The 22,781-nt window shown below is 36.0% G+C and overlaps 4 protein-coding genes across 8 annotated transcripts; 2 read left to right on the top strand and 2 right to left on the bottom strand.

The window, feature by feature from the left end:
• The first annotated feature begins 141 nt into the window (after positions 1–141).
• LOC125209240 lies at positions 142–988 on the top strand. The gene has a single exon (XM_048108843.1). It carries the CDS (start codon positions 142–144, stop codon positions 868–870), a length of 729 nt encoding a protein of 242 aa, XP_047964800.1. The 3' UTR covers positions 871–988.
• Positions 989–3,800: 2,812 nt separating this feature from the next.
• On the bottom strand, positions 3,801–6,749 carry LOC125209239. The gene is made up of 3 exons (XM_048108842.1): positions 6,093–6,749; positions 5,405–5,898; positions 3,801–3,882 (listed from the first exon to the last, which is right to left on the bottom strand). Exons 1-3 carry the CDS (start codon positions 6,747–6,749, stop codon positions 3,801–3,803), a joined length of 1,233 nt encoding a protein of 410 aa, XP_047964799.1.
• Positions 6,750–9,055: 2,306 nt separating this feature from the next.
• On the top strand, positions 9,056–15,480 carry LOC125211541 (pseudouridine kinase). 5 transcript variants are annotated; one of them, XM_048111381.1, is made up of 9 exons: positions 11,484–11,619; positions 12,555–12,676; positions 13,124–13,226; positions 13,594–13,641; positions 13,984–14,081; positions 14,163–14,277; positions 14,493–14,575; positions 14,643–15,204; positions 15,319–15,480. In XM_048111381.1, exons 1-9 carry the CDS (start codon positions 11,610–11,612, stop codon positions 15,375–15,377), a joined length of 1,200 nt encoding a protein of 399 aa, XP_047967338.1. In that variant the 5' UTR covers positions 11,484–11,609; the 3' UTR covers positions 15,378–15,480. The 5 variants fall into 5 exon arrangements, 3 of the variants coding, with proteins under 3 accessions (XP_047967338.1, XP_047967339.1, XP_047967340.1); XM_048111382.1 differs by lacking the exon at positions 11,484–11,619 and adding an exon at positions 12,189–12,361; XM_048111383.1 differs by lacking the exon at positions 11,484–11,619 and having other exon boundaries at positions 12,549–12,676; positions 13,140–13,226.
• Positions 15,481–16,407: 927 nt separating this feature from the next.
• On the bottom strand, positions 16,408–17,021 carry LOC125215660 (putative lipid-transfer protein DIR1). Its single transcript, XM_048117145.1, has one exon. The coding sequence runs from the start codon at positions 17,004–17,006 to the stop codon at positions 16,635–16,637; it is 372 nt and encodes a 123-aa protein (XP_047973102.1). The 5' UTR covers positions 17,007–17,021; the 3' UTR covers positions 16,408–16,634.
• Positions 17,022–22,781: the final 5,760 nt, after the last annotated feature.

The raw sequence follows: 22,781 nt of genomic DNA, 5'->3' as shown, positions 1-22,781 counted from the left end.
AAACCCTAGCTAGCCCCATTTTTAGGGGGAAAAATTAACAATTTCCACAAAAAATATCTGTTTTATTTTTCTAACAAACTTTCAACTCCATTCAAATACCCCCCTCTCTCTGTCAAAATTCTCACTCAAATTTCTGCAAAAATGGATTGTAACAGCAACAGAAAGCGAAAGCAATCTGACATCGAAAATGGCGAATTCCTAGCCCTCAGCCTCTCCGCCGCCTCAGCCAAGGCCATGGCCTTTTCCGGCGCCAACGTACCACCTCCGCCGCCGCCGCCGCCTTCCGTCGTCGTGCCGGCAGCGGATCCGCCGGCAGCCACGCACCACCACCGCCGATTGAGGAGAAATCCGTCTAGGGCGCCGCTGGAGGGGAAGAATCCGGTGATTCCGCCGCCGTATCCGTGGGCGGGGACGGGACGCGCGACGGTGCGGAGCCTGAACTACCTCCGCGCGCAGGGAATCACGGCGATCTTCGGCGATGTTGAGTGCAGAAAATGCGAGAAGAAATTCTCGATGGTGTTCGATCTGGAGGAGAGATTCGCCGAGATCTCGACGTTCGTGGCGGAGAATCAGGCGCTGATGCGACACCGCGCGCCGAATGAGTGGAAGAATCCGGAGCTTCCTCGGTGTGATTTCTGCAATCAGGAAGGGAGCGTGAAGCCGGTGATCTCGCCGAAGAAGAGGAGCATCAATTGGCTGTTTCTGCTGCTGGGGAAGATGCTGGGGTGCTGCACGCTTGAGCAGCTCAAGTATTTCTGCAAACACACGAAGAATCATCGCACCGGCGCAAAGGATCGGGTGCTGTTCCTCACGTATCTGAGCTTGTGCAAGCAGATGGATCCGAGCGGGCCATACGACGTCGTTGTTTGATGATTTAGTTCTGCAAATTAAAAGTAATCTCTGATTTAGGGTTCCTTTTTTTGCCCCCCTTTTGTATTGCATGGCTAAGGAGGGGATGGTTTTAGGGTTTTTTATTATGAGATTTAGTATTTCGTTCTAGCTAATTAATTCCTTAATCGGGTAGAATATCGGTGGATCTGTTGCTGAAATTATTGGTTATTCTACCATAGTTATTAATCAATTGCTTTTGTTATCATTGAAGAACATAAGTGGTGAATTTTGTCGTGATTCTATGTTAATTAATGTATCTTTTGTGGTACACTACTTTATAAGGGCGTACGCACTACATCTGAAATGCAGCAATTTTGGTACATTTCTATACAGATAAATGTTGGAATGCAACTAACATTAGTGATAAAGCAAATCTGTCAAAATATGAAAAGGCTTTTTGATCAAGTTTGATTAAATTTTAATCACAGCTAATTAGAATATTAAGGGATTAGTGAAACCCTGATTATGGTGTGGGGAGGAAAGGGAGACAGGACTATTGAAAAGAAAGGGAAAAGAAATTGAAAAAATACCAAGTTGAAATTATGTTGTTTGAATACAATATATGTCAGCTTCAGTTGACGAAGAAAAAAATTGGGCGACAAAATACTTCCCTTTCCTTTTCTCGTGGAATGATAAAATCGATACATAAAAAAAAGGATTTAAATGTATTTAAGAGATTGAAATATACGCATATAATTAGCTAAATTATATTTTTGGCCCAAAAATTGATTACATCACTTTTAGATACGAAATGATGCGTAGTGACAGGGATTGCCCAAATATTAGTTGCATATCGCAAGTTTTTGTATAGCACCTCTATAGGTATATTTTTACATCATCCGTGGTGACGTAGACTATTTTAAGTCTCACGCGGCGTTGCATCTTCATAAAAAGAATTCATAGTGAATTAATAGTACAAATATTGTAATTAATCACTATTGTATACTAACGTAACTTTAGGAGTGGCATCTAATTAACTAGTGCTAGGTGCTAGCAAATTGTTTGGATTGGATTTTTATCATGCCTCATGGGATTAGTGACTCAATAAAAAGTTAATGGAATTGTTCTCTACTTTTATATATTGATTTTGGTTTTATAATAAAATGTGATTGAATGAATTAATGCTACGTTTCATTTTTCCTTTTTTATCCGTCCGCTAATAAATATCACATTTATTTTTCCTATATTTGAAAAATAGATACATTTCCAATTTCTTATTTTAATTTTTTTAGTTCATATATAGATAAATTAACTTAACTAATGATTACATGAAAACCAAACAAATCCTTAAAAGAATAAAAATCATGAAAAATCCTGGCCCCGTTTATAAGAAAAATAAATAAATTCAAAAAAAAATATCTGTTTTATTTCTCTAACAAACTTTCAAAACTTCTTCAAATACACTCTCTCTGTGTGTGTTTCTCGCTCTCTCAAAAATTTTCAACATGGATGATCCTAACAACAGAAAGCGGAAGCAACCTGACATCGGAAACGGCGAATTCTTAGCCCTCAGCCTCTCCGACGCCTCTGCTTTAGCCAGCGCCAACTTCTTACCTCCGCTCTCTCCTTCCCCTCCTCCGTCGGCTGCCACAAACCACCGCGGCCGAATCAGGCGAAATCCAGCGAGGGCGCCGATGGAGAGGAAGGAGGCCGTGATTCCGCCGCCGTACCCGTGGGCGGGGACGTGGAGTGCAAGAGGTGCGAGGAGAAATTCTCGGTGGAATTCGATCTGGAGGAGAGATTCGCCGAGATCTCGGCGTTCGTGGCGGAGAATCAGGTGCAGTTGCGGCACCGGGCCCGAGGGAGTGGATGAATCCGGAGCTGAATCGGTGCGATTTCTGCAATCGGGAAGGGTGCGTGATCTCGGCGAAGAAGAGGAGCATCAATTGGATGTTTCTGCTGCTGGGGAAGATGCTGGGGTGCTGCACGCTTGAGCAGCTCAAGTATTTCTGCAAACACACGGAGAATCATCGCACCGGCGCAAAGGATCGGGTGCTGTTCCTCACGTATCTGAGCTTGTGCAAGCAGATGGATCCGAGCGGGCCATACAACGTCGTCGTTTGAAGATTTAATCCTGCAAAATAATCTCTGATTTAGGGTTCCTTTTTTTGCCCCCCTTTTCTTAGGAGGGGATGGTTTTAGGGTTTTTTGTTATGAGATTTATTCCGTTGTAGATATTTAATTCCTTTATCGAGTAGATTATTAGTAATAATTAATGGATCTGTTGCTGAAATCGTTGGTTTTGTTGTTCAACAGATGTTTATTCTACCGCAGTTATTAATGAATTGGTATCAATTATTCAATTTCTTATCATTGAGTTGAAATGAGTAGTAAAGTTTCGTCATTCTTAGTTAATTAGTGAATCATTAATTTATAGTTATATGTTCAGATTAACATTAGTGATGAACAAAATCTGTTAAAACATGAAAAAGACTTTTGAATGAATTTTAACATTTCCAGTATAAGAGGTTGAGATTGTTGGATTATGTGGAAATAAATTGAAAAAAAAAATTATTTAGTTGAAATGATGTTGTTTGAAATTGAAAAAAAAGGCTATGAAACAGTACTTTCCTTGCTTTCTCCTCGTGGAATGATCATAAAACAAGAGGATTCATATGTTTTTCAAGAGATATATACAAACAATTAGTATAGTAAATTAATAAAGATAATAGTTACGAAAAACATGTTGAAATATTTTTCAGAGAATCTATTTACATTTTACCAAATCAAGAGTTTAAAGGTACTATATATTTACTAATGTGTATCTATGAAAGAGTTACATAATACTATTAAGTCTGTATACCAAAGCTGATAGGATTTTGATTATCCTAATTAGTGTATGTTCTTGATTCACTTTTCTGATTTCTAATTTTATTTTCCTTTTTCTTGCTTTGTTACTAATTACCACACTATGTAATGAATGTGGACTTCATATATATAATTGATTTGTCGCCAGTTACAATGACGGGTTGCGCGCGCAATCCAGGAATGCTGCAGAAATAAGCGAAAAGAAACCAATAGAACTTACTAGGATGCGGATTTGATAGTTGAATGAGAGTTATTCAAGATTAATGCAAAGTCTTGTAGTTGCAAGCAATCAATGTAAAATTGAATGTCACCTCAAAACTCCAATCCTTGGCTATATATACTCTCACGAATGCCCGAGAATCAAACATCATATCATGCTTAATTTATGACAACAAAGAGCTAAGAGTCAAGAATGGAAACGAGGGACTGCATCAATATATATATGGATGTGCAGGACTCTTGACAATGCGTCCAGCCCGAATAAGAGGGCAATTGTGTTGTCAGGCGCCAGGGCAGGTTATGAAAAGGGTAGAACACGAGTCAGGGAAATGTTAAATCAAGACCAATAATCTACAGCTTCATGAATCATGATTATTAACCAATAATTAGTTAAATTTGAGAGCTATATGCGATGAAAACGAAATGGTCTAATACAACAAAGTACTACTCCTACCTACTATATACTATCAGTTACCAATTGCATGGTCATAATTAACTTATGTAAGATAATGAAAAACCGCTCTAATTAGAATATAATGTTGATAATGAACAGATGGCCGAATTATTAGTAACGCGCTATTTTATTACATATCCATAGACCATAGTTGCTACATTGTATTTTGTACACATTACTGCTTGCTTTACTGTGTTTACATATATTCAATCCCTTGTCACTAAGCACCGATCAACAGCTAATTAGTACTAGTACTAGTACAACTTGCATACAGTACAATTGATTTTTATCCTAGCATTTTTCACTGTTTTTATTATCTGATTCCAGAATGAAAATATCAGAAACTTGCATACAATCTATGTTGAAGCAGAAATAATAAAAGTAATACAGTAAAATTCTACAACTTGAATAAAATGGAATATAAACACGAAAGCTTATTTTCAAAAATAATATTGATGCACCGTGCAAAGAATTTTGGCGCTGAGGGCTATAAAGAAATTAAAATAAAACTTAAATATAAATAATACTATTGTATAAATTAAATCACAATGTTCAAATAAATATTTATGAACCAATAAAATTATGATGAATGACACCAGCTTATTAAAAAATAAAGGCAAAACACATTCTTAGGTCCTTATACTTTAATCAAAATGTTCATTGGGTCCTCGTACAATTTTTTCGTTTTAATAGGTCCTTATACCTTTCTCACATTTTATCCCCAGTTTTTAGCCAACCCCTACAATGGTTTCTCCCTTATTTCTCCCTTATTTCTCCCTAACTCAACATTTCATTTTTACATCATCACTAATTTAATTGTTTTATTTTTATATATAATAAAGCTAGCTTATTTAATTTATAAAGATAAATCAAATAAATAGTAATAAAGTTCGTTGTATTAAACACGGGTACACATTACAACGAAGAAAATTAAAAAAAAAAAAAAAGTACACGAATGGAAATAAAAAATCAAAAAAAAAATTCAAAGAAAAAAAAATTCAAGGGCGGTGGGCGCGGTTTCTATTTGCCCACAATTCTTCGATGATATCGTGTTGTAGTGCTTGATGGGCCTCCTTCTGGTGTATGTCCATGAACGCCTGGAACCGTTCATGTTCGTTGTGCGGTACACCCTGGCGGGCGGACTCGGTTGAGACACCGTGACTCGATGATGCAACACTTGGGTCGTTGGTGACGTCGAGGACGCCTTCGTGTTCATCTTCGATGATCATGTTATGCATGATGATGCACGCATACATGATATCGGCAATATCCCCCTGGTAGAAAAAGCGCGTCGGACCCTTTACCAGTGCAAATCGCGATTGGAGCACCCCAAATGCCCTCTCCACATCCTTGCGCGCAGACTCTTGCGCTCGGGCAAAATACCTTCTTCTATCTCCGAGTGGGCATCTGATCGTCTTCAGAAACACGGGCCATTGCGGATAGATGCCGTCAGCCAGGTAGTACCCCATGTTATGCACATTGCCATTGGCCGTGAATTCGATGGAGGGGCCTAATCCGTTGATCCGCTCGTTGAAAAGGGGCGAGGAATTGAGAACATTTAGGTCGTTGTTCGACCCGGCTATACCAAAATAAGCATGCCAAATCCAAAGCCGTTGGTCGGCAACGGCTTCAAGAATGATGGTGGATGCGTACTTTGTAGCCGTAGTAAACCGGCCCTCGCCACGCGGTTGGGCAGCTTCTTCCACCGCTGCATACATACCGATGCCGCCGAGCATCCCCGGAAAGCCGTGGGTCCTCCAAAGGCCAATCCGCAAGAGGAACTGGCAGCCACCTGCGCCCGGCGAGCGAAGGTAGTGCTCCCCAAATATCTTCTCGCACGCCCCGACAGAAATTCTTCAGTGCACTCGCTGCCGTCCGTCTCGCCGCATTGCGTATACTCATCGAACATGTCGGCGGACCCTCCATATGCCAACTGCCGGATGGCAACAGTGCATTTCTGTAGGGGCGATAGTCCGGGCTTCCCTGCTGCGTCTCGCTGGAGCCGGAACTCGGGGTAACGCGCGGACAACGCATTAACAATGCGCAGGAAGAGGGAGCGGCGCATTCTGAACCGGCGACGAAATACATCTGCCGGATAACGTGGTTCCTCCGCGAAATAATCGGCGAACAGCCGATCGTGCGCACCAGTGTGGTTGCGAGGGATGTATCGGCGCCGCCGGCGGATTGGCCGTTGGGGGGGTGGCTGCTGCATTCGAGCGATCTCGCTTTGTATGCGGCGGGAGATATAGTTGTTGATTGGGTTGTTGGCGAAACCCGCTACATCCCATCCGGTGGGAGCGGGAGGTACCTCTTCTTCGGAAGAAGAATGTGATATTTCCTCGTCGGACTGAGCACGAGACGATGAATCAGAACTCATTTAATAAAGATGGAGAGAAAAAAGATTGAAAATTTGTGTGAATGAAGTTTGTGGGTGATGAATGGAGGAAGAGGATGAAATATTTATAGGGGTGGGATAAAATAGCCGTTCGGCCAAAAAAAAAAAAAAAAAAAAAATTTTAAAAATCGCCGATTATCGCCGAGCGTCGCCCACAGTGGCCGGCGATCGCTCGGCGATAATCCGGCGATAAATCGCCACTCGGCGAAGCAACGGTAACATTATCGCCGAATTATCGCCGACTTCGCCACAATGGCCGGCGATAATTCGGCGATAATCGGCGATTTATCGCCGAGAATTCGCCACATTCTTAGGTCCTTATACTTTAATCAAAATGTTCATTGGGTCCTCGTACAATTTTTTCGTTTTAATAGGTCCTTATACCTTTCTCGTAAATTTCATCACATCCTCGTACAATTTTTTCGTTTTAATAGGTCCTTATACTTTGATTATAACTTTTATTAGGTCCTTATACAATTTTTTATTTTAAGACATTCTTTTACTTTTATCTTAGATAATAATTTATGTTTAATTAAATTTAATGAAGCTTTTAATTTTATTATTTAACTTATCTTATGATTATAAATATTAAGGGAAACGTATCTTTCAATATAAATATAAATAATCAATTAAAAATTCGGATAGTTATTCTAAAAAAAAAAATTTCGATTTTAATCTTCAATCACCACGATTAATCTTTTTTATTATTCTCTACAACTTATTGAGATTATTGGATTACAAGATGATATTATCTTTATAGACTATGCTAAGTTAAACAATGGAATATTAAAAAGTTCATTAAGTTAAATTAAATTTAGATTATTATCCAAAATAAATGTAAAAAAGTTCCTAAAATAAAATATTGTACAAGGACCTAATGAAAGTTATGATAAAAGTATAAGGACCTACTAAAATGAAAAATTGTACGAGGACCTGATAAAAATATTGTAAAAAGTATAAGGACCTATTAAAACGAAAAAATTGTACAAAAACCTAATGAACATTTTGATTAAAGTATAAGGACCTAACGATGTATTTTGCCAAAAATAAATAAAGGACAGAATGAGACCATGTGATCTCATTCCCTTGGATGACTGACCATGGTTTGATTGTAGGATGATTTATTTTTAATGTTTAATTATAAATAGGGAGGAGAGACATGATTACGGATAAACACAATCTAAGGATTTCTTAATTTCTTCTTATTTTTAATTTATAAATAAGTACTCCATAATTTACTAAAATATTTCTGTTTTTTAAAATTATTGAGGGCTCTCGGGCCCAGTCCATATGTTCTTTGTCTTTATCCCAGCTATAGCCCATGAATACTCACTATATTCCTTAAAAATATAAATTTTTTTAGGGATACAATTTTTATATAATTATTATAAAGTAAGAAAGAGATCTTAAGAAAATACCCAATAATTGAAAAAGTTACATAAAATACAAAAATGTATAGTTTTGAGGAACAGACTAAATATGTAAATAGTTCATACAATATTTTATTCGAATAGAGAGGGTAGGAGTGGCAAATCGTGCGTGTTGGGTTGTTACCGAATCAATCTGTTGACGAAACGACACAATAAGGACAAACACGAACACGACCTGTTAAGAAAATCTCAAACTCGACCTGCTATCCTGAAACCCAAACACGACACGAACTCATTAACAACACGAATCTCCTTGGGTCAACACGACACGATAACAACACGTACATGACACGACACTATAACAACACGATCTAATAACACGGTTAGAACCTGATAACAACTGCTCTTATTAACAAAAGTTGCAAAACCTTAAATCTGATAATTCAGAGTCTAATTAAAAACCTAAAATCTAATTACACAATATGATCTGATGAACAATAACATCAATATATTCAAAGCAACAAAATCCGAACGAAATCCAACAAAAAAAATATCATTTTTAAAATACTAAAAATTTAAAATAATATAATATTATTTCTTAGGTAACACGAACACGATATGAAATTTTCGTGTTCTTAACGGGTCGACCCGATAAGGACACGAACTTGACCCAAACTCATTAATTTTGTGCGAATTTGTGTCGATCGGATTATTGTGTCGTGTCAAAAATTGTCGACCCTAGACGGGGGAGTACATGATGAATATATTACTATCATGGAGTATTTTTTATTGTGGTTTGTCAATCGCTATTACGAATTTTATATTGTCTGCTCAGATGGAACTTGGAAGCCTGCAGCCTAAAACATTATTGAATCAACAGCTGCAACTAACTTGTGAAAAATTGTACTCCACTTTCTCCTGATTGTGAGTGAGAGAGATCTGAAAAATGGCTTACAATCTTCAATCCCTAGTCACCATTCTACAACAAATCCTTAATCATGACCAACCACGCTGGATCGTTGATCACAACAAATCACAGCTGGAATCCCTACTCCAAAAGGCTGAATCTCTGCAGCACATTCTCGGAAAGTCTTCATTCACCAGATCAGCAAGTTTGGAGAGCCAAATCAGAGATGCTGCGTATGAAGCAGAAGATATTATAGAATTACATATGGTTGATCAAATGCTTTCCACCCCTGAAGGAGTGAGTTTGACCTTTTGCACGCCAGATCTGCGGCATGTAACGCAAGAGCTGGATTCTGCAATGGAACAACTGGTGAAGCTCATGGAGGGGAAGACCACATTAAGTGGCAGTTCATGCAGTACTGATGCTCCTTTGTCGAGCTCCAAGAACGATTTGGTGGGAGTTGATGCTGATCTGTTGCATTTGAAGGATCGGCTTACAAATATGCAGAGCAAGCTGGTGGAGATCATCCCCATTATTGGGATGGGTGGGATTGGTAAATCCACTCTTGCTCGAAATCTTTATGATGATCCGCTCATTATTTCTCACTTTGATTATCGTGGTTGGGCTGCAATTTCACAAGATTACGATATGCTAGCAATTTTGTTTAGCCTTCTGCGCGGTCCAAATAAAAAGCTCAATAAAGAGCTCGTTAAACTCACAGATAATGAGTTGAAAGAAAAATTGCGTAAGAGATTGTTTGGTCGAAGATATATGATTGTATTAGACGATATATGGATAACCAAGGTCTGGGATGAGATAAGAATGTACTTCCCAGATAATAATAGTGGGAGTCGAATTGTGATTACCACTAGGGAATCGAATGTGGCCAAATATGCAAGCCCGGAGAGTTTGCATCATCATGTGGAATTGCTAAATGAGTCTTCAAGTTGGAATCTACTTCGCCAAATTGTGTTTGGACAAGAGGATTGCAGCGATGAATTACAAAGGATTGGAACTAAGATTGCAAATGACTGCCATGGGCTTCCTCTTGCCATTCATGTGATTGGAAGGCTCTTGTCAAAGGTCGAAAGATCAGTAGATGTTTGGGAGCTCGTTTCAATCGATGTTAAATCTGCAATTGTTGAATCAGATAAGCAGTTCTCTAATATACTTTCATTGAGTTATAGCCACTTACCTGTTCACTTGAAACCGTGTTTCCTATACATGGGAGCTTTACCTGAAGATTGTGTGATTAATGGCTCTAGACTCATGTATATATGGATAGCTGAAGGATTTGTGAAAGCCTGTGGAGATAAGAGTTTGGAAGAAGAGGCTGAGCATTACTTGAAGGCTTTAGTGGAGAGGAATCTACTTTTGGTTACACGAAAAAAGTCGAATGGGAAGCCCATGAGCTACTCAATCCATGATCTTATGAGGGAGCTATGCATAAGGAAAGCTAATGAGGAGAAGTTTCTACATGTCAAGAAATCCCAGCGCCGTGTGAGTGTTCACTCATCATATGAAATGGAAGATGTTTTGGCTTCACCACACTTGATGTTACTTGCTCGATCTTTTATATGCACCGAGGATAAGATTAGCTTTCCCGTATTAGGATTGCTTAGGGTGCTTAGAGTGCTTCATGCAATGGAAGTGGTGTTGGAGGAGTTCCCAGAAGAAATGCTACAACTTGTCAATCTAAGATATTTGGCTTTCTCCTGCACTTCAGGTTTACCTACTGAAATATCAAGATTGTTGAATCTGCAGACCTTGATTTCTCAACAAGATATGCCCTTCTTGCCTCACGAAGTATTAGAGATATCTGAGTTAAGACATGTCAGGGTGCGTACAGTAATCGAAATTGAGGAGGGATATAAGATCAAATTTGTTCATGAGAAGCTTCAAACGCTTTACTATGTGGGACTAACTACTTCACTGATTAAGAGTGGTTTCTTTGCAATTATTCCAAATATAAGGAAGTTAGGAATCTATTGCATCCACTCACTGTACACCGTTGTTGATCTTAGCCATCTTCACAAACTCGAAACTTTGAAATGTGAGTCTGACTTCAATGAGGGTGGTGGATGTTTTCTTCAGAAACTCATATTGCCTTGTAATCTCATAAAATTAACTCTTACTTCTTGTGTACTATCTGGGAGTTTCTTGACAACTCTGTGTGCACTTCAGAATTTGGAAGTGCTCAAAATAACAGAAAGTGAGTTTGAAAGCAAGGGTGGTGATGAAGAGTGGGATGTGACAGAAGGAGATGAGTTCCGCGCACTGCAGTTTCTGTGTCTAAATTCGTTAAATCTGGCACGTTTGATAGCGAATGAGACCAACTTCCCTAGACTTCAACGCCTGTTTATTGTGAGGTGTTACGAGATGGAGGGAATCCCCTGTGCCATTGGAGATGTTCCAACGCTCAAACACATTTTCGTATTTGAATGTGGAGCTTCAGTCGTGGCCTCAGCACGAGAAATTCGGAAGGAGCAGCAAGAGGAGTATGACAACCACGACCTCCAAGTGGATATATATTAGAAGCTCAGTTTGAATGTGGATTTATGGTTGATGCCAAAAGGTATTCTTTTAGCCTTTGAAACTTTTCTAGTAACTTTATTAATTAGGCCTTAGATGTATCGTGGTTACTCTAATGTATGTAGCTCCAAATCAGCTATCTTAGGTTGTTTCAATTTAATGACTTATGGTATCTTCTAATCATCAAAAATTATATTTATAATCAATTGTCATATCTGCCAATGCCATTGAGTTTATTTTGAAACGATTTGAAAGTAAAAATTATTCCTACTATTATTATAGTTTGGAATGAAAATCAACAAAATCAAAACTACTACATGTAGTGTCCAATATCATGATCTGAATACTTGGACAAATTTTGGAATATGGGTCATAATTCTCTAACCTTACGTGATTAAGGATTAATTTTGCTGATCTTTTAGATTTTAAAAGAAGGATTTCACTTTTTAATATTTTTTTCTCTTATTTTTCTTGTTGTTTTTCCTTTTTGCACTCCTTACATTTTGGTCAAAATGTATAGAGTGGGTTGATCAATTTATAATCATTGAGAGAAAATAAATTTTTTGAGAAATTGGTCAAAATGGAAGAAATGGTTTGGTCAGTTTATAATTATTGGGGGAAAGTAAGAAAAAAGAGAAAAAAATATAAAAAAAATTAGAAAAGCCTTATTCTTGATTAATCCTAAAAAGTTTAAACAATAAATTCCGTTGCTACCTCGCCGATCTTGGCAGTTAACTTTCCGGCGAAAGGACAGACTTCTTTGTCGAGATTAAACCTCCTCGCAGGTTAGGATTCCCATAGAATTGTAATCAATTGAACCAATGAAATGAATGTAACTTCAAATTTCTGCTATTGATTGCTTTAGATTCTCTTTGATTTCCTTTAACTTTTTTGTCGTGTTAGGGGTTTTGATATAGTTGCCATTCTGTATTTTTGTGTGATATCCTTTTCGCATTTTTCTATCCGAATTTGGCGCAGTGAGTGAAATGGATCGAGGCCTAGACAACGGAGCAGAAGCAGTAGTGATCGGAGGAATGGTGCTTGACGTTAATGCGACCCCTTCCACCGCTACTAATCGAGGAACCACTGCTCCTGGAAAGGTATACTGTGTGTATTTAGTTGACAAGTTATAAATCGTAATCTTTATGGCTTATTAGATGTTGATTTTGTTTGGATAACTTGTGAATTTCTTATATTTTTGTAGTCTGATCTGAATATGTTTGAATCATGTTATTTTAATTTGAAAGCAAAGACCAAGATAATACTGGTGATTGGTGAAGACTATTCATTACTTTGTAGCACTAATTCAGTTATTTTTGTAGATTGTCAGTTTTTCTGTTTTAAATTAGCAAGGCAGAATTTAAGTGTCTCAAAGCCTGAACCTTTTGATAAGCACACAATCAACTTTATGTCTGTCCAATTACCATTTTACTTATAACTGGAAGTTTATATGTACTTATCTGTTTTCATGTTAGTAGTTAAGATGGCAAGAATGTACTGAGTTTGTTGATGTCTTATGCATAAGTATACTGGAATCACCTTTTCAGATTCGCTATGCATTAGGTGGTGTAGCAAGAAATATTGCGGAGTGCATGTCAAAGCTCGGAGCAAAGCCTTACATGATAAGTGCCGTGGGATTTGACTTGGCAGGTTATTTTTCAGTCTATTATGATTCATGATAGACAGCAGTTACAATCACTCCCGACTTCCACTGGTGGTGTAATTGTTTTTGCTATCCCTCAGGTTCCACGGAATTGGATTCGAAGTAAAATGATTATGTTTCAAAGTCAAAACTCTATTTGAGATTTTGCAAGTGAAAGGATATATGATGTTGAGGTTCCTAAGCTCTTCCAGCTCCTCATGCCATATTGCACATCTTGTGTGTAAAGCAATTTACATATATCCTTCATGTCAAACCAGTTTTCCTCAATCAAGACACTAACATTTGTGAGATGCTCATCATGTAATTTTTGAAATGTTACTGCAGTTCTGGAAAGTGATGTTTTTCTATGACCAGGAAATATGCTCTTGGAACCTTGGAGAGCTGCTGGATTATCTGTAGAAGGTAAATAGCTGCATGGTTTTTTTTTGTAATGATCATTACTCTCATCTGACATACTTGCATATCTTGTACTATGTGCTGCTATGGGAGTATACATTGCTTCTATTGTTGATCTTAGGGGGTAAGAATTGAAATTAAGGAATTATGCTAGTGAATTTGAGGAATTCTTATCTGGCAATGCTTGTGTTTAATGTATGTGTGGCTATGGGTGTAACATATTAATTTGAGGAAATTATGCTAATGAAAGTTTGAGGGAGGTCACGCATTTAATGCAGGTCTATTTTATTAATTAAGAATTTTCCCAGTTTATAATGTTGTCATTTGCAACTCCTCATCCCTGACTAGGTATCAAGAGAAGCAAGGATATTGAAACAGCTACAGTCTGCATCATATTTGATGGTAGAGGAGAACTGGCCGCTGCTGTCGCTAGCGTTGAATCAATTGTGAGTTGAGTCCTGAAGAATTGTATTTGTGTTAAGACAATATAAATCTCATTGAATCCCTGATTGGCAACATGATATCAGGAAAAGTTTGTTACTCCTGAGTGGATTACAAATTTCAAGATCAACATATGCTCTGCCCCTATAATGATGGTTGATGCAAATTTAAGTCCTCCTGCTCTTTTGGCATCTTGCCAAAGTAAGTTATCTCCCACTAGCTTTTTATACTTTCTATGACAACCACCTTTTCCCAAATTGCTCTTGTCCCATAGATAAATACCTCTAGTTTCCATATATCACTTCTTATCTTCTGAGGCTGTAAGGCATAGCTAATTGAAAATTTTGTCGGGATATTACTGAACGCATTAATCAACTCATTATCATTGACTTATTGTTTGAAAAAATTTCCTCCAGTTGCAGCAGAATGTGGGACTCCTATATGGTTTGAGCCTGTTTCAGTAACGAAATCCAAAAGAGTTGCTTCCATTGCGAAGCTCGTGAGTGATAAAAATCTTCTGTTTATGATGCCCAACTAAATATCACTGATCCAACTTTCTTTTGCAGATCACATATACCTCACCCAATGAAGATGAGCTTATAGCTATGGCAAATGCTTTGTCTTCTGGTGATAAATTCTTACCGGTGCAAAAGGATGGCAAGAGCGCCAGGACTTCCATTAAATCGTTGTTTGAAAGGCTAAAGCCCGCAATATGGGTTTTGCTGGAGGAAGGTATCAAAGTAGTATTGGTCACACTTGGACCAGATGGGGTATTCTTATGCTTCGAAGCAGTAGACAGTGTAAAAAAACACAACCCCTATAAAAACAGTCCCTTTTCTTTCAGCAGAAAACTATATGAAGCTGTAAATGTAAGTTGCCCACCAAATAGAATCTTAGGTACTCCCAAGTCAAAGGGAAACTATTACGTAGCTGTACATTTTCCTGCACTCCCTGCTTCTGTAGTTACGCTTGTTGGCGCTGGTGATTGCTTAGTTGGTGGTACGTTAGCTTCGGTTTGCGTTGGTTTAGATATAATGCAGAGCGTAGCAGTTGGGATGGCAGCGGCAAAAGGGGCCGTTGAAACAGAGAGCACCGTCCCCGTGGAGTATCAATTGGCCAGAATTGCAGGTACCTCATTTTCATTTTGTGCAACGTTTATTTTGGGTTGAGTTTATAATCGATATTCATAGCCAGAAATGAAACAAGATGAGCACTAAATGGTTTTATTTTACTTATTGGCAGATGATGCGGGTGCTATCTACTCTGAAGCAAAAGTTATCTACTGTGAGTCAAAGTTATGATATGTTGGATCGATAACTGTGGTCAGTGTTGTGTGTTTCTTGAATCATTGTTATGTACATCTTCATCTGTGCTCTTGTAATGGAAGAATACGTTTTTTCTTGAGCCAGATGTCTGAAAATCGTTTCGTTTGACCCTGATAAACTCTTCTTTTAACATGTTTGCAAAGTAACTGCATTAGACCATGAGTTGGGCCCATTCAATCATAGGAAATTGGGCTATATATATAGCATAGCCCATTACTTACACTACGGCCCAATTTTTCTTTACTATAATGTGTTCTATAATTTCATAATTAAATTCAAAATGACTATTAATTAGTAGTACATCTGTAATTCGCTTTGAGGTGTTAATAGTTTATTCAAATCTGTAATTATTCTTCTTCGAGGAAATCACGAACTATATACTAGCATTGTATTATTTGACAATCTACGACACAATGGGAAAGATATACCCAACTTTAACTTTAATAACTTTATCTGGTAATTAAATTGTGATGACGTACAAATAGGTGCAAATGAACTGTGGCGGTTCGGTGCCTATAAATGCTAGAGAGATCAAGACATCTTAAAATTTGTATAATCCACCCGTCCGAAATAATAGTAAAACCAAAGGTAAACTGCCGAAAAAACCATGAAGTTAGTCACATTCTAGTACACCTAGCAACTTTAAAACCCAACCGGAAAAACTATCATGTTTGGATTTGTTTGCAGTTATCCCACGACAAGAAAAAGTCCAATCAGCTAGGTGTAATATATTGTTGATGGTAACTAAACTACACCGTTTTCTTTATAAATAAACTCAATCATTTAACTTATTGACGTTGGCACATTCTCTATCAAATCAGATACAATTTCAGTCATGATTACTTCCGGCCACTTTTAAGTTGCGACTTGCGAGACATACCAGAATTTGACTAAACTTTTTTTCGATAAATTTACCATAAAATTAAACAAGTATATATAGTTTCTATTTTTAACTATTTTTTAAAGCTGATTAATAGCATCCCATTTTTATACTAGTAGTGCAATCTCCAACCAAAGTTTGTTCCCACAATCCACTAATATCGTTCATGAAAGATGTTACATAAGTTAAAGTTACAAACAAGGCAGCCAACAACACTACATACCAAAAATAAAAAGGAATTCAAACACCATAAAAATCAAACACAACACAAAACATAGATGAAACGAAGCAAAGCTAGTAGTAGTAGTAGTAGTAGCAGCAGCGATGGCTGAAGAGTTAAACAATCCGGCAAATCAGGCGCAGGAAGCAGTTTGCGTGGCATCGCACGTGGTAGGCAGCTGCATCGCTCTCGTCGCGTTGATTCCGAAGAGCGGCAGATACGCGTTGTTCTTGAAGCTGCAGAAGCACGTGAGGTTCGCGTGCTTCAGCGACCCGCAGCACGCGGCCGTCGGCTTCGGCGGCGTGGCCGTGCCCGTCGCCACCGCCGGCTTGCACTCCATCAGCTCGCTCCTGGTGACACCGCAGATGCTGCCGTCGTCGTCCGCCCTCGCCCTCGCCGCGGCTACGGCTGCTGCGCTTACCATGACTAGGGCTAGGATTAGGAGTGCTTTTGAGGCTTCCATTTCAACAAATTCGACTTGTTTTGGTGGTGAGGGTTTATCCATTGTTTGATTTGTGTGGGGTTTAAATAGGAGCTTATTTGCTGCCACGTGTAGTGTTGTGGCTGGTGGTTTTGCTAAAACAGTGCATGGGATTGGTGGTTTTATTTTGGATATCAAAGTCACGAGATGGTGGGATCTTCATTTTATGTACTCATAATTTTGTTATGGAATAAATATTAAATGCAACATGTGAATAGAGTACTTGGTAAGGATTAGATGATGATTAATAAGTGATTAAAATAATCAAGTCTGCACGGATTTGTTTTTTGTTTGCTGCCAAAATGTCTAAAACTAATGTGGAGTTCGGACGTGCAGTTGGTGATCGTAACAAGTAGTATCACCTCAGGTCCGCCCATGATGATCCGAGTTCAAGTCAAGCCTGATTAACCTAAAATCGACTGCATTGTATAAGAAGTTTTCGATGCACTAAACGAATAGTGGTTCAAATATGGATTCATGTGATTGATTATGTAGACATTTATTATTTCAAAAATGGTTTACAACAACATAAGATCTTCATTAATAGTGGAAATTGGGGTTATTTGAAGCCAAGAATGGGATGCCTTGTGAGCTTATAATGGTTTACAACAACACTTATTACACTCTCTTGCATTTAAATGACACGGGAGTTAATGTACAATTGATAAAATAAGGGAGAGTAGAAGAGGAGTACTTAAAATAGTGTTAGTAGATAGTGAAACTCATATTATTGTTTGTGTTTAATTTAATGAGTTGTAATTGTGGGTTATAGTGATATAAGTTTAAATAAATTGAATATGTAAAAAGTTGAGGATAACTTTCCATAAATGGAAAAGTTCATATTTTTATGGGACGGATGGGAAATGGAAAGTGCATATTTTCATTGGACCGATGGAGTATAATTTTTATTTATTTAAGTTTGAAATTAATAGTTTCAATTATGATCAGGAATTCAGGTTGCCTTAAGAACTTATAATGCTTTAGACCAACTTAACCTAAAGTCTAACACACAAATTATGAGAACATTTGAAATTTTTTGTTGAGTGATTCTCTTTGCAATAGAAATTTACTGGATACCTGTGATGGCCACTCGATAATAATTATAGAAAGTTTGGGGAATTGAGCTCGTGAATGATGTGACAAAAGAAGGGTTTGGCATACTTGGCCTTATTCATCACGGGTGTGATTGGTTCCCACTCTTTTTAACTATTGTTACAAGTTTATTTTGGACTATGTTTTGTGCATCATTCTCATACAATACAAAGATTCTCTCTCATTACAAACAATCGTTTACATTAAGCTTATCCAAATTCCAAGGTTTTTTTATATTAAATTCCATCTGTCTCTAAAAAGTACTACTATGAACTATCTCTTTAATACTCCATCATTGAAAAATATAAACTTTTTAATTTTGAAATAGTTAAACAACACATTATTTCATTTACCACTTATACCATCACACTACACTACTAATAACGTGGAGACAACTCTCCATTAATACTACTTACACGACCATTTATTTCTCTCTTTCTTACTTTATCAATTATACGTTAAAACCCGTATCAAACCAAATGTTCGTGCTTTTCAGGGACGAAAGGAGTATGCTAAATCGTATTAGTAATTTCTTTTTTAAATTTAATTGACCAAGTATAAGTTAACTACTAATCTCAATAGATATTGTTTAGGTTCAAAACAATATTTTTTTTCACTGTTCTTTGATTTGAGCCCTTATTGAACAAAAAAAGAGAGTCATATCACTGAGGCTGATCATCTCTCGGGTTCCATGATTATATCAACGTTAAAATTATATTAACAATTTGCATGTGAAAATATTTGAGAAGCGGAGAGCAATTTACACATCCTTAATGTAAAACCATGTTCTTTTGAAGCAATATGCTAATATTTCAAATTTTAATGTATACGTTGGTTTCATTAAATGAATTTATGAAAGTAAACAATAACATTATTCCTACCGTGTACGTACGTTGTAATTAGTGTGCTCTTGGGAATTAACAACTATAATTAGCCTCTTTAAAAAATTAATTAATTGCCTTTGAATTTTTTTCCACAATTTAATCATTTCCAACAATTTCAGACAAGTTCTTAAATATTCTCTGAACTTTATGAACGAAAAAACGCAGCAACTGAACAGCTTCGTTATTACTAAACCATGTTCAATAGCTTAGCTGAGATTTTTAAATTCTTAAAATAGTACACTTAGCTTGTGGAGTAGAAGTATTTGTAAAAAATAATTTGAGAAATAATTGTCAGAAGCTCATAAACTCGCAAAACAAACTTCAGTTCAATTCCATCGTTGGTTTATGACTACAACAGTTAGGTTACAAGATTAATGATCCTAATATTCTCTATTTCCAATATATACCCTTTCAATCTCTATTAATCTCCATTTTCTCTATATAACTAGGATTTTCTCACTAACTCACAATTCTCTATCTAAATTAAATTCAACTATCTAAATGTAAAATATTTTATAAACCGTTAAATAAGCCTTTCACAATTCATGATTGGCTTATTTATATACTTCAGATATAATATGCTAAATTGCTATATAAAAATAACAATATACTACCTCCGTCCACCAAAATTTATCCCATTTTTTCATTTTCGTCTGTCCCCGGTCTCCAAAAATTTATCTCATTTCACTTTTACCATTTTTAGTAGTGGACTTCATATTTCACTAATTCATTCCTATTCACATTTTATTATAAAACCAATATATAAAAGTAGTATTTATTAAATAGTAAATGTTTAATAGCACAGCCCGCGTATACAAAGTACGAAGTAGCAATTTACTGTACCAAGTTGTATTCACATATTTAGACTTGACGTAACGTGGAATTCTATTTTAGGCGGTAACCACTAATGAGGTGACACGTAATAAGACATATGACGTGTAAATAGGAGGCCGGTGAAGGAACAGCTTAAGTGGTGTGGGGGTGGTGCACGCTATCAATTCTAATTTTTGTTCCGCATTTAAGTTTTCACTTAAAATCCTTTTTTCTTAACATATAAGTTTACATTTAAAATACATTAATGCGTAACAAACAAGCTTAGGTGATATAAATATAATTGGGAATATAAAAAAAAGTTAATTTTGTATGTGCGCATTGATTGTTTAGTGATTATCATAATTGTTTTAAAAGTATTAATTTGATCTGTCAACAAATAATTATATTACTGAATGGGAACAATTTACTTAAGGTTTTCATTTACTGATTTTAAACTAAATCGATTATAAAGCAATATATTTACATTATAACGTATGTCATATATGTACTAAATAAGATGATAATATAAAGCAATACGATTATCATATATTGTCATAGATGATAATATATGCACGTGCGTGGTGATCGAGTTCAAAGGTGTCGGTGCGTGGTGATCGAGTTCAAAGGTGTCGGGAGAGGAAGATATGTGAATATAAGTGTCATTAAAAATGGACATTAACTCACATATTGTATTATGTATTTATGTACGCAAGCACAAATGCACAATACTAAGATTACATATTATCTCAATTCAAAATCATTTACTAGATAAAGTTCACTTTTATATTTTCCTTAAATTTATACTATTAAATAAATTGAAATGAATTGCTTCGTGAAATAATCACATCTTAAAAAGAACAAGTAGTTTATACACTGAACCGAGTATACTAGGTAATACACACGTGATTAATGAAATACTTGATTGTGCTTAATCATTACATCTGATCATGAGATAAAGCTGAAATCAATTACAAATCAATTATTCATGTAATAATATATGCATGTAGAAACAAATCAAAATTTACAGTAAATTGCATTATCAATTTAATTAATGGTTGGTTTTTAATGCTACTTCACTTTTACCCTTTCCATAAAATCATCGCATTCTTACATCGTCAACTATCACTAAACATGATAAATAAACTAGTAAGTCGATATTAATTCACATATCTTAAAATGTGAATCGATAAGCAGGTTAAGATTGAACAATGAATTACTTTGACTTATTTGTCTACTTTAACATAGATAGATTTCCCCTTTTCGTGCTAATAATTATCTTTTCTTATCTAATTAATATTGCATGCATTAAAGCGTTACGTGACTACCAAGGAGTAATATTTTTCAATGAGTCTATAAAAATCTGTCAATTGCACAAATATTGATCATATCAAACTGCAAGACTATTTGCATCAACTAACCTTTTACCAGTTTCATATTGTAAGTAATTTCTATTTACATTCATATACAATTATACGATGCAATTTAGAGATATTTGCATTAATCCATCATATTATACATTGAGTTAAACGAAAACAGTCATGAAGTTTGGTTATAGAATTTATTTAGGTTTGCCCGCAACTTTCAAAATCATTTGGGAAAACCATGACTTTTGGATTTGTTCGTGGTTATACCTCAACGAAAAAAATTGGTGAAATTATATATGATATGAGAGACAAAAAAATCATATGTGGGTATTTCATCTGATGCAAATAAATTCAAACTTTATGATAGTTTTCCTATCTGATTTTTAAATTTGCAGGATGGACCAAAACTTGACTGAACTTGAAAACATTTTTCCTTAAAATAATGGACAATCTTTTAAAATGGTATGCAGACTGTATAAAATTAATTGTTCCAGAACTTTATACTAATAAGATGACAAAACATTTGATTTATAGTTTATACAAATACTCTTATGTTTATGCTAAATCTAGCAGTACATATGGTCATAGGGAACTATATTAAATTATAATTATGACTCTAAGCATAGATATTTATGGTTTACTGAACTTTAACTATTCGTTTGAACTCTAATTAATAATTGTTGGTGAACCATTTATTGATTAACAAATTCAATTTATGGTTTACTACTTGCAACTGCGAATTATTTAAAAATAATTATAGAAAACTAAAGAATTGTTGACAATTGATTAACATATTATAAAACTCTCACGATGGAGATGTCAGCACCCATTTTTATTCATGTAGAAATTTTGCAATAATATTTTTTATGTGTACAATAATACTTCTTTCTGTATGAAAGTATACTTGTTATAATAAAATAATTTTTTTGCATCTGTCATCTGTAATATAGATCATATCATGATTAATAGTCCAAAATGAATTGTACAGGACTCTAATTAATCCTTCTTACATAAGAATAGTCATGAGGCATATAGTACATCCCCTCTTAAAAAATAAAGCAAATTTCAATGCATAAATTATACTCTATTGAACTATTGGCATTTTAAATTATACGGTAATAAAGATAAACGGATCTACTTAAGAATAAAAATATTTTTGTTACCATTTTAATTAGAACCACGAACTCTATTAAATTTAATTTTCTTTTAATCCCAATATTTTCAGTTGGAATTAGTTTGGTTTTCTTGTACATATGCTATGTACACCTAACACATTATACCAAATACGCGATCACAAATGTCACATGTACACGTTGGTGTATGTATATATTTAGTAGCATTATGTTATTAATAGCATGATTAATGTAGTACTATTTGAATTGATTGGATTGTTAAATTTGCAAATACACGTCTATTGTTTAAACAACTTAACATTACTACTTTAATTTATACCATTTTTTTTCTAGTTACATTGATTTCATTCTCCACTCTTATCTATTTATTTCATTTTAGCAAAAATAAACAGTTGCTTCGATCCAAAGTTTTGACTCGGTAAAAGTAAAATCATTTCAGTTAACTATATTCCGCATCTGCCTTCAAAAACAAACTACTTGATCTCCCTTTAGTAGTAGTTATTTTTGGGGTAA

The sequence above is a fragment of the Salvia hispanica genome, chromosome 3, assembly GCF_023119035.1.
Source record: "Salvia hispanica cultivar TCC Black 2014 chromosome 3, UniMelb_Shisp_WGS_1.0, whole genome shotgun sequence".
NCBI classification, from domain to species: domain Eukaryota; kingdom Viridiplantae; phylum Streptophyta; class Magnoliopsida; order Lamiales; family Lamiaceae; genus Salvia; species Salvia hispanica.
This window is presented reverse-complemented; position numbering and strand designations above follow the sequence as displayed.